This window comes from Barbus barbus (assembly GCF_936440315.1).
Source record: "Barbus barbus genome assembly, chromosome: 25".
NCBI lineage: Eukaryota > Metazoa > Chordata > Actinopteri > Cypriniformes > Cyprinidae > Barbus > Barbus barbus.
The window spans coordinates 1,016,065-1,029,009 of NC_136753.1; the positions used below are offsets into that span (position 1 = coordinate 1,016,065).

The 12,945-nt window shown below is 39.1% G+C and overlaps 1 protein-coding gene across 2 annotated transcripts in view; it reads right to left on the minus strand.

Moving 5' to 3' along the window:
* Window positions 1–4,099: 4,099 nt before the first annotated feature.
* Window positions 4,100–12,945, minus strand: part of LOC306844751 (zinc finger E-box-binding homeobox 2-like) — a 78,383-nt gene continuing 69,537 nt past the window's right edge. Inside the window, exons 8-10 of one of the 2 annotated variants that reach the window (XM_079377131.1) lie at window positions 10,778–12,777; window positions 9,047–9,227; window positions 4,100–5,868 (exon numbers count right to left, since the gene is read on the minus strand). In XM_079377131.1, the coding sequence (XP_079233257.1) occupies window positions 5,294–5,868; window positions 9,047–9,227; window positions 10,778–12,777 (2,756 nt within the window). In that variant the 3' untranslated portion in view covers window positions 4,100–5,293. The remainder of the gene's footprint in view (window positions 5,869–9,046; window positions 9,228–10,777; window positions 12,778–12,945) is intronic. The other variant, XM_079377132.1, reaches the window with a different exon arrangement.

A 12,945-nucleotide genomic window follows, 5' to 3' on the forward strand; every position in this document is an offset into this window, starting at 1 on the left:
AGCCTGCTCGTAAAACACCCGGCGAGTAAATTGCCAGCAGTCAGCCTATAAACGCTGAACAAGTTAAAGAGTAAGTACGAGGATGTTAAGTCTAAATTACTGACTGTTAAACTGTAGCATATTTACCCTGACAGACAGCTGTGGAGTCACATGACTGTATCAGCTGCATTACTGCGTAGTGGTACGGTGTCCATCAGGGATCTGTCCTAGGCCCAAGTGAGATTCGCTGCTTTGACTGTTTGTCAGTGTATGTGAACACGTTATGAGGGGGGGGGGGGGGGTCTATGTCAGGATAACTGACCGCTAATCTAAACAGATATGATTATAACCCCTGCGACAGGCCGCCATGCGAGCACAATTCCACTCCCCTGGAAACACGTAATGAAGGATGTTCCTGGTCCCCAGCTGAGACCCTGCAGTCAGAGCCCTGATCAGGCATCTAATCAGCACTCAGCTACACACACACACACACAACCTGCTGCCTGCCGCTCAAATCTGTGTTTCTGCATATCAAAGGCTCCATAAAATGTGCTGGCAAAACCTATAATTACCTTTCTCCTCTTTTAGACGAATAGCCCAAATAGGCTGTTACTGTAGGTATGTGTGTGTGTGTGTTCAAGGCCGATGTGAATGTATGCATGTGCAAGTTAGTGTGTTCAGTGATAAATAAAGGTTAAAAGGTAACTACTGGTGGGGTCAAAGTTCATGGAAACATTTTAATGCGTTCTAAATAAAAATTAATAAAAACATAAGCGCTAAACTATTAATTTAATATAGAAAGAATCATTAATTGGCCTAAAATTAGCATCTCATCTTCTTTTCTTCATTAATGTAATTATTCTAAGTATTGTAAGTATAGGTCAGAACTACACTTCTGACAGTACAAAGCTCAACAATGGTAACACACATTGTTTTGTATACAAAACAGCACACACAGTTGGTATTCACCGTCTATCTCTCTATAGTTTATACTTTGTTTATATATTTGCAGTTGGTGTAGTTATGAATTTGTTTAAATTGTGTAGTAGTTTTAGGTTTATATGATGTGTGTCCTGTGTGTGTGTTTGTCTCTGGGCTGAGCAGCTGTTGGCCTCTCGCTGCTCATCTGTCTGTCTGTACGACATTGAACCATCTCTCTTTGTGAGTGCCAGGCCCTCCACACACACACAGACACACACACACACACACACACACACACACACACAGGACTGTACAGGCAGCATATGGGAGACATTAATAATTGAGTTAGGTCAAAAGTCTGAGTCCAGCAAAACTTGAGGATGAATCAGAAATTTTGACTTGTATTATTACATTATTCTGTATAATGTTATATGATATTATATATAATAAACTATTATAATACAATTTGATAATAAAATATTTATTAAATATTTAATAAATGTATATATCCAAATAACAGTAAACATAACATTAAAGTCATGAAAAAAATGAGTCACTGAAACATGACACACATGAAAACTTTTAATATTAAACATTTCAGCAGAAAATATAAATGACCAAAACATTTTTTAGACGATGTGAAACATATTTAGTCAGGTGTGTTCAAACTTTTGATGAACAGTGTATATACATGTTTAATTTATTTTCAGTGTAAATGAATATGATTCAAATATATATTCAATATAAAATACCTTCTCTAATTTCTTTAGAACTTCTGTAGCGTGTAGATAATACTCACAACCTAAAATGTCTATTTATTCATTTTAATTTGTTTAATTTAATATAGTTCCATTAACTGTAATATGGTTTTAGTGTAATGCCTTTTATCTTTACAGCATTTATTAATCAATGTTAAAGGTGATTTTCATTCATACTAATACACTTGTAGCATTATAAAAATGAATAAAAAAAACAAGTCGTAAAATGTATTTTGAACAAATATTAAATAACAATGGCCAATAGTATTTTAAAATAACACTAACCTGGGTTATTAAATACTTTAAACAGTGTCTTTACTTTTTAGTTCATAAATTATTTTATAAATACAGCGGCTTGTGGTCCCCACGAGGGGGGAAGAAAGTATCTAAAATAGATGTGTAAAATTATGTTTATCTGAAAGTGACATTAAAAGTAACAAATCAAACAGGTTATCTGTAAGGGGTAGGTTTAGGGGTCAGAAAATATTGTTTGGTCAGTATAAAAGCAATAGAATTCTATGAAAAGTCCCCACAGTTAAAAGACAAAAAATGTGTTTGTGTGTGTGTGTGTGTGTGTGTGTGTGCTGCTATATTATCTGTGAGAGTGACATTTGTTTTTGCATTGGAAGATTTAAACTGTGCAGGAGAAAGATGTTTGAGAAAAGGACCGAGCCAACAGAAATATGACCTCATGAGAGAGAGAAACAGACAGAGAGAAAGAGAGAGAGACAGGAGAAACAGTGCTGTCTGTCTCTCAGTGCTCCGTACAGTTGGTGAAAGAGCAGCAGTGAATCATCAGACAGAAGAAACTCCAAACATACCAACACACCCGCCAAAACACACACACACACACACACACACACACACACACACACGTACTGTAAGAACAGTAGAGCAGCCGTGTGACTGTTCAGAGTCGTTTGAGTGATTCACAGAATTATTAAGGCCTTTCATTTGTAATATTTATTAACCCTGTTATGCATGAATGTTGTTTCTCCTTCACATCAGACATTTTGAACTCATGTTGTCATTAATAAATAACACAATGGCATGTACAGTCATATTAAATTATAGGTAAGGGTTATCAGAGCCGATAGCCCTGTGGGGAGCACTGGGTTTGAATCCTGACTAATCTAAATAATAAAAAAAAGGAAAATAATATTCTAAGAGACATTAAACACATGAAAAATTACAGCAACAGCTGAAAACATCAGAAACAGACATCCTTTAAAAAAAGAGAGTCAACACTGAAAAGCTGTTCTGCATAAATACAGGAACTGGCTGATATTACTGACTGATGGAATTATGACTTTTTTTTTTATTATAATGAACAAATGAAAATTATATTGGAAAGACAATGTGGCTGCCAAATATGTCACACTGAACTATAACCTGAGGCACAAAACTCTTTTTTTTCATCCTAATTATGTATGTTAGTATAAATATACTGTACGGGGAACACCAGGGCTAGCTGTCAAAATTGTTCACAACTTGAGTCTTGTTTTTTTTTTTTTTTTTAATCTTCTTTGTTTGTTTGTTGTTTTTAAAGACATTTCGAACTAAAACTCCAATAACATATTTTTATAGAACTGTGCAGTTGTTTTCCATAAATATCACACTTCTTCGAGCAAGCTGTCACATATGTTGCAATTTTTCACTTTTATTTATTTTTCTAATTGCAGTTTCAATGAGAAATAATTCTGCTACAAATTAGCTTTTCATTTTATATATTTGTGTTCATACAGGAATTGATTTTGATGTTCAAAAACAAACCACCGTGAGAAATGTTCACTGGACTAAAAATTGTGACAGTTCTTTGTGTATGTGCATGCCATTTTATAATAAATATAAAAATAAGTTATAAGTAGTAGTATTATTAACCACAGTTTAAATACTATTAAAATCTCAATAAACATTTGAAAATGGAAATCTGAAAATATGAAAGCCGTTGGGATGTGGCATCTTCAGCAGACTTTTTTGTCATTTGCTAACTCAATTGATCAGGTGAGGTGAGGAGAGAGGATGCCTGGGCGTCTTCAGTGTGTGTGTGTGTGTGTGTGTGTGTGTGTGTGTGTGTGTGTGTGTGTGTGTGTGTGAGAGAGAGCGTTTGATCTGTGCTTTCATATGCATATGCTGTAGGAACTCAAGACACTTTAAGCTGTCTCTCTGTCTGTCTGTCTGTCTCGCTCTCGCTTTGTTCGACAGGTTCCCTGCTCTTTATTTGAAGAGTTCATTGAAAACCTGCTCGGCTTTCATCGGCTGTGAAGTTGTAGGTATATCTAATGACGGAGCTTGAGAATCACCTCTGAAAGGTGAAATTTCCACCGCTCTCATAAAGTCAAAGCCAGAAGTGAAGCGGCGAGTGTCCTCTAAAACAAAAACACATGAATATATGGACGACATATGATAATTCAATCCACACGCTCACTCACATTCACACGCCTTCTTGAAAAGTTCTTTAATTTGGCTACTTTTATTTGAGCATGGTCATTTCCAAGAGAAATTACAAATTAAAAAGTCCATAATACTCTTACAAAGACATTTCAGGAAAGATTTGTGTGTTTTCAGTCATGATATTATCATACATTGAATTTCAACTGTCCCTGTTCCACTTCAACAAAAGACATGAAAGTGGATCTCTTTTCTTTTCTTTTTTCAGTTGAAAATACAGTGTTCTCACAATATTGTATCAAAAGTTCCCAAATTTTGGAATTTCCAGTAACTGGAAAAAATAAAAGAACAACAAAAACTTAAATGAAATTGAAAATTGCATTTCACAATTAATGTTTCAAAACACAATAAATGCTCTCATCAACTCCAGGTTCCATTTTACTAAAATAGATCTATTTATTGAAGAACTATAATACTGTACTGTACAGTATGAAATAAATAAAATCAGGAGATACAAAATGGGCCACATAAATAAGATGTTATTTAAACCTACAAATAAAAGGATGCAATTCTGTCATTGCAAAACGGTTTGGTGTAATACTGAGAACAAAATTGCACAAACGTCGTTGTAAACTAAAGAGCTGCTGTGCTAACAGAGAGAACGTGCTGATCGGAGAGAGAGAGAGACGGCTCGGCGTCGCTCTCCTCGAATACTGAACAGGGTTGGCACTTTAGAAACGCGCTGATTAACAGGTTTGCATATAAGGCAACAACCTTCCAAAGGCTCCATCCGTCCGTCGTCGTCGTCTGTCCCGGTCGAATGGTCGTTCTCTCTCCAAACAGTCTCTTTAAGACTTGAAATCTTCAAAACAAACGGAATACTGTTACGGTTGGTCCTTCACATGAACGGCCTTAAAGAGTGTGTGGCGAGGGCAGAAACGCATTAAATACTGATCCCCTGCAGCCCGCTGCGCTGCAGATGCTTTTTAAACACTATATAAATATACATCGGCAAATAATTTCATTATTCTCGTAGTGATTATAGAAGCAGAGTGCAATTTTTGTACAAGTTACTAGTTTGTGCTATAAATACTATGGAACACATGATTTTAGGATGGTAGCACCACACATACTTTAGGCCTTAATACTGTACACATTTTTAAAACTTCATTTATTTTATCTTCATTTTTTTTCATTTTTGCATAATGCAGCTTCACAGGCGAACCCGTCCCCCGAACGAGCGGCTACACCGCGTCCTCCACGCCGTCCTCGTGATCCGATTTGGATTCGTTTTTGCCGTCCATGGAGCTCTCGTCCATCGAGTGCTCGCCGTTTTCCTCCTCGTCCCTCATGGTGTCCCCATCCGTGTCCATGCTTTTGTTTTCGCTCTCCTCTTCCTCCTCCTCGAAGTCCTCGTCTCGTCGGCCCATCTTCACAAACGCTCCTTCCACCTCCTTGAGTCGCTCCCGAATGCTCCCGTTCAAGCCGTCTCGCATGATAGGCTCCCGCTCTTGGTGCTCTGGGTATCCAGGTGGAGCGATGCCTTGCAGGTACGCCCGGTTTAGCAGCAGCTCCGTGGGCTCCAGGTGACCCTTCTCTCGGGCTTCTCTCTCGGCCGCCTCGCGCTCCTCCGCCTCTCTTTTGCAGTAGGAGTACCTGTGGTTCATGTGCTGCGAATACGAGCCCGAGTGCGAGAAGCGCTTGCCACATTTGTCACACTGGTAGGGCTTCTCTCCGGAGTGCAGGCGGCTGTGTTCAATCAGATGATGCTTGTGTTTAAACGCTTTCTTGCAGATCTGACACTGGTGCGGTCGTTTACCTGCGGAAACACAGAATGACAGATTGCCCTCGGTGAGCGAGCGAACATGCACTTCTCACAAACACACAGCAGATCTCGCACGCTAACCAAAATAAACACTAAATAAAAGGGTTCAGATGAAAACAAGCCAAAATAATCCAGTGTTATGAATGTTTGCCTTCTCTGGTTGCAGTTCTGCTTGACGCGCCGCCGTCTCGTTTTGTGTATTTACTCTGTAACATTCCCTCACTGAAGTGAAGCGTGAAGCGGTGAGGCAGCGCAGGGCCGCAGCGCTACAACACTGCAACATAAATAAACCAGCGCAAACCAAACAAACACACGGAGCTGGAGCGCAGGAACAAACAAATAGAGGGAAATGCGCTGGCGGATTCCTGCCGCGTAACTCTTTTTCTGTCGTGTCGCGTGCTGCGTTATGCGTGAGGTGACGTGTCATGATCTAACGTCACGAGAAAAGACCCGGAGAGACAAGAGCTGAAAGAGAGGGATTGCATGAAAGAGAGAAAGAGCGAGGGGAGACGCTGTGGTCAGGTGCACGAGAAAAAAAAAATGCCCCAGATATTTAATTGCTGGGGTTTTATGTAATATTTGCTATATTTCATCATACTTTCTTCTAGGCCAGTGGAGCGTCTCTGCAGACGCTGTAGTGACCTGCAGCTGTCAGATATCTGTATTCATGCTCTCAGAGGTGACTGATGTTCAATATGCTCATGATATGAAGTGATTTTTTTTCCATGAAAGCACTGATGGAAAACAGTTCCGAGCTGTATAATTTAACAGAAGACCGGACAGTAATGCAAAATACATTTTAGCTTAAATGTTTATGTGCTATAATATTTGTGCATCACTTACAGCTAAATTTGAATTTTATGTTTTGATTGTAAAATTAACATCCATAATTATTCAAATAGTATTTTTTAAATGTGTCAAATAGTGTAATATTTTGTTTTATTATTAATTATTATTTTTTGTTTTATTTTATTTATTTTGATGGTTAGAAAACAAACATGCTCCCATAAAAGCACACATGTCTATGTAGGGGGTAAATGTTGCCCTTAATATAAACATTAATTTCTATAAATTGCATTAACATTTAAACATTATTGTGAATATCTGTAATATTTTTGAAGGCGACATAAATTTAAGCAACATATTTAGCACTTCATATTTGACATTTAATGTTCTTTAAATATATGAAATATGCATTATTTAGTTGAATTGCACTCATTATAAATGAACTGATTCAAAACAGTTAATTTAACATTTTTAACATCTGTTAAATGTAGCATTTTTCATATGTGAAAAAATTAATTAAAAAGACATGATGTAAATGTTGCGCTGTATTACTAAAAATTGTTATACCGGTGTATATAAATGCAAATCAATAAATATGCTTCTTTATTTTTTACAGTGAGAAAACATGCATTAATTATTTTAGCAACAATTTTCAGAAGCTTGCATTAAATATTTAAAATACATCCTTAGGTTAAAATAATGATTTCTCTGATTCAAAAACAAATACTTAAATATAAAAAAGGCGATATAATGTTTGTGATGTATTGCCTATAGTCTGAACTTAACATTTACACTGACGTGTTATAATATCAGTCCTACTCAGAACTTTACATTTACTCTGTGACACATATAACTGACCAAGAGCTGACCGCAAACAGCACAGGAACGCACCGCCATAATACACCATCACCCTCTCGCAGAGAGAAAGAGAGAGAGAGCACAAAGACAAGAGAGAGACAGGGAAATTAAATAGTTGTATTCACGTCAGTGGATTCATTCCCAAGTCCTTCCAGACTGACTGTAAATGGTGATGCAATCAAGAGAAAGAAACTGTGTATGTGTGTGTGTGTGTGTGTGTGTGTGTGTGTGTGTGCAGTTACTCTCCTCCTTTAATTCATTTTTATTTTACTCTTTTATTCACACTGGCTGGTCTCTGGAATAGAAAGTGACCTTAAGCTCCATGTCTACAGCCGGCATGAGTTGCACATCATAATGCATCAAAACTAAATCGTTCCCATTATAATCAATGAAGCTGTCTAGAGTTGCTTTCAGCTGACAGACGCTCTGTTTGTATTTCTGAAGAGCTGTAGAGCTGCTCCAGCCACTTTGTTCTGCCATCCATCTGGAAAACAATTATTTTATTATCAAATGCTTAAAAAAAATTGTGCAATGAATTTTATTCTAGAAATGTAATTATTGATGTTTCTGGTCCACGCCTTTTTTATAATTTAAATCATCTTGTGTTTTTACCCTATGCAGTTTTATATGTACATACAGAAACATTCTGTATAATTATTTTTACATCAGTTTTTATACAAATGGATTTCTGTTGAAAATTATTAATTTCAATGAAAGCGTAGCCTCAAGCTTACAGCTGATTGGTCAGTGTTAAAAAACAATCTCAGTGTAGACATGGTGTCAGGCTACATTCACACAACAACGTTTCCAATCCTGATTTACTGCAAATCCCCAACAAATTTAACATTTTTATCATATTTTATTTCAAAATAATATTAGAAGAACTTTTCTTCATTCTTAGAGCTAATACAAATGCAAGTATACTGCATTTTCAGTGTAATAATTAAGGTAGTGAATATGCTATTGTATTAATTTCAAGGGTAAATCAAGCATTAAATTATGACAACAGTTAAGTTAGACTGTCATTAAAAAAAAAAAGAGTAAAAAAAAAAACTATTTACAACCTACAAATTTTACATTGAAATCATTTAGCAAAAACGTTGCACATTTATTTTCACATTTGAAATGCAATTTTTCCTGTTCATACAGTCATCCAAAATAAATGTGTGGTATGAATGTAGCCTCTACTAAGAGTGTAAAGGTTCATGCTTCCGTTCACTCCCAGACAATTCCAGAGATTATTCAGTCCAGCTTCTTGTCCAACTCTTTAATTTTGCTTAATTATTTTCTTAATTTAGTGCAATGTCAGTGTCATGTTTTTGCCACATTAATTACATTTACAAATCCTCTCACTGACTGTCAACAGGAGAGAAACATGTTAGTTTTTACTTAAAAAGGAAAAAGAAAACATGATTAAGGTAGTGGAAAAAGACAGGACGAAAGGAAGAAAGAAAGCAAGAAGCAGCGTGAATATTCTGGAGTTAGACAGACAGTTATTAAATGATGGTGTCTAGAACAGTATATATACCTGTGTGTTCATATTTGTGTCTGAGGAGGGAACTGCTCTTCTGGAATGTTTTGTCGCAAAGGTCACACGCGTACATACCACTTTCTGTTTTCTTAATCTTCTTCCTGGACAGACAGGCCTCGGGGTCGGCCATATCATCTAGACTGCTCAGATAATCTGCCGGCCCGTCAAGAAGCTCGCTCTGGAAAGAGACGGCGATCGTTAGCTCCTTGAGTTGATTATTATTTCTATTGTCATCACAGAAGCAGTACACTCTACAGTGCTACAATAATAAAAATAACAAATCACAAATTAATAAGCATTAGAATAAAACAAACATAAAAAAAAACTGCTGTTGTCAGAAACAATTGTTTACAATTATGATCAATTACAATTCAAAATCTAAAACAATATATTAAAAACAAAAATCTAATGATAGAATGTTTTAATATATTAATGATTATTTGTAATGAAAACTGTTCATATTAAATTTTATTTTTTTCTTCGTCGGAAAAGCACCCAGATAAAATAGACAATAAATTGTAAATTACAGATTGGATCAACAGAGAACTTGCTTGTTTCATCTATTCGTGTATTTCATGATCTTTTAACATAAAGAGATTAAACTTTAGCATGTAAATGTGAATAAGATTTGCATTTACCAGCTAAAACTGGAGTAGTAGTCTTATACAAATTAAACATTAAAATGTTTGCGACCTGAAAAAAGCATGTAAAGGCAGGATATTGCAAACGAGGCCTTTCTCTCTTCTTAATCACACCTTATTCCATATATTTGCATTCAAATTTGGTTTAATTTCATACATGAAAGGGTGTTAGCGCAGTATTTATCTGAGCAGAGATTACCCCGATAGGCTTAAACTTAAATTAATGGGGAAAAAATATTATTACATTAGAAGCTAATAACAATAAGAAGAGAGTCTTAGTAGAGAATATTGCCACAGCCCTCTAATTTCAAACGGTAATGATTAAATCAAGAGGGGCACAAAATGGCCAAAACTGCAGCGACGATGCCCTCATTAAGGACAGCCGGCTCTGGACTGACAATACTTCTGTGCACTCTCTTTTAAAAAGCTCTGTGCTATCGTTCCGCAATCAATTTGAGCTAAATGCCCTTAGCTGTATTTTTAAAATCTAATTTAATAACTTAGAATAGGAAACATTATTAATACTTTTTTATCAGAATGGTTTCCCCGATGTTAAACAGCCCTCAGCGCTGAGCTGTAATGAACATGGGGAGTGTGCATTATTAATCTTTATGCTCAAGCTCATTTCAGCTTTTCTGGCTGTAGAAATATAGGGTAAAAAAGGAGCAAAATGAAAAAAAGGGGTTGAAATATAAAGATATGTCTAAGGTTCAATGACTCTCTATGTCTCTGATGTTTCTCACACCTGAAATGGGAAAAAGAGCAGCGGCGCCACAGGCGCATCTACGCTAGACCGCCGGACACCTGCCACTTTGACGTTTCCTGCTCTCTGTATCTTGGACGAGCCACTCAAGGGCTGGTAACATAACCGTCACCACTAAAAAAACTAGAGGCATCGACGTCTACCACAGGAACCGCGGTTCTCTTTCATTGCCTCATCCGCCGCTGGGCGTGAGGTGAGCTCCCCTCTCCCGTTCTGAGTGGCTTTTAATTAGTGTCTGAATGAAGCCGAGCGCCACTCACCAGAGGGATAGAAAAAAGAAACACAAGGCCTGAGGGTTTATAAAACAGAGCATCTGTTATTTACCTGGAACCCTGGCTTCCGCTGGTATTTTCTTCTCTGCTGCATCTCGGCGAAGCTGGCCGCCCCCGCCGCATACGTGTAGGCCATGTGCGGCAAGAAGCTTATCTGGTCGAGGCTCGGGTAGGGTCTTAGCCCCGGGAGGCTGGCTTGCACCGGGGGCATAAACGTGGGAGGAGGAAATGCGCTTTGGGGCGGCAAGGAGGTGTACAGGGGTTTGGCAGCGAAGGGGTTCAAACCAAACATGGGGCTCGAGCTTTTGTCCAGATTGCTGTTTGTATTGGGGCTGCCAAACTCCTTCGTGGACAGATAAGCCAAGTTGAGCGGCTCGTCTATATGCTCCCGGGGCATCATGACGTGGTTATGGTCAGTGGGGGTGCTGTTTAGCTTGAGTCGGCTTTTCACAGTCAAGATGTGCTTTGACTCCTTCATGAGCTTTGGCAACGAGAGGTCAAGAGGTTCAGCCTGGAGGTCCTCGGAGGTGAAGCTGTTGGGTGTGTAAGAGCTAGTGTGGGAGTTTTTGGAGGAGGCGGATGACAAGTTTAGAGGAGATGGCGTGTTGCTTCTGGAGTGGTCCAGTTTATCCCCCAGCGGCTTGTGGTTTGAGAACTGAGGTGTTTTGGAGAGCCTAAGTGGGATGTCGCAGTTGTTAATGTTGTTATGAAGCTCGGGGATGGAGGGGGGTGTAATGCGGTCAGTACCTTTGACTAGGGACATCGGAGAACGGATGCCTAACGAGTCTTTAGTGGGCGTGTGAATGGAGACCGGATGACCAGACTCCACGTGGTTCCTGTCTAAAGGAGGAGTCCTGGAATTAGCATACTGAAAGACTTTCCTTTGCTCAAACCACTCTTTTACAAACTCCTGTGGAAGGCCGACCGCTATGGAGATTTTCAGTAGTTCTTCTGAGTTGGGCTCCATGTTCATGGCGAAATAAGCTTTCAGCACTGACATGTGGTCCTTGTAGGGACTGATAGGGCTGTTAACGGCCTTCTCAGGGATGATGGAGTGGTGCAAGAGGCCGTGTTTCTCAGCAAACAAGCTGGTTTTGTTGGTCGAGGCGTTCTGAGCAGGCTGAAGCACGGCTTTGATTTCCTCATTCATCTTGCAAAGGTAGCGCTCGTGCTGGTGCAGAGGAATGGGGCCAGGGAAGGTCTCTTTGCAATACTGACAGGAGAAGGGTGTAAACATTAGACTATTATTCTCGTGCATTTTGTCCTCTATACCTATATCTAGCATATGATTTGCCTTCTCTTTTTTGATATTGCTAATTTGCCTCTTAGAGTCCGTGGTCAAGCTCTGAAGGCAGGCTTTGGCTTCGTTGACCTTCTCAAGCGTGTAGTCTATGATGCTCTTGGTGGCACCGTTGTGATTGATGAGAGGAAGAGTGTTCTGGGGTCCACCGGGAGAGGTGAGCGCTTGCTTCTGTTGCTCTATGTGGGAACCCAACTCCTTCATGTACGCCTTCAACTTGGAGATCTCCTCTGGCTTGCAGTCCATCTTTTGTCGACAAACTGTGTTGTCCACGATCTGCAGGACCTTCTGTACCTCGCTCAGGTTGTTTCCCAGTGATGGGTATCCCAGCATTTGCCCCTCCATTCCCATGCCCAGGTGCTGTAGGGGACTCTGGGAGTTATGAATGCCCAGTGGGCTTCCTCCCCTCACACCACCATTCAGGAAGGTGCTGCCTGTACCATAGCCATGAGAGGCCATCATCAGCTTATAATCGTTGAAGTCCAGTGGTTCAGATTTGATGTTGAGGTGGTTGGACTGGTCTTGCAGACCGAGGGGTTTGCCATTCTCCAGTTTGTGTCGTAGCTGTGAAATGGCGGTGTTCGTAGGGGAGGACGATGCAGAGGTCGGAGATGAACCCGTCTTCAGGTTGTTCCTCACCCTGCCGTTGATGGCGATCAGTCCGATGCATTTCTTACTGCTTATGTGTGAACTGTAGGACCCAGAGTGCGAGAATCTCTTCTTACAGTTTGGACATTCGTATGGCTTCTCACCTACAGTGAAGACAGAGAAAGAATTTGATCAAATCATGAAGCAAGATATGTTCTTATTGACTTAAAGTAATGAGTGCGTGCCCTCTTTTCATCTAATAAAACTTCTTTAATGAAGAAATGACAAAGAACCCATTCATTTTGATGCAGAATCAAGAACGTTTTCTTATC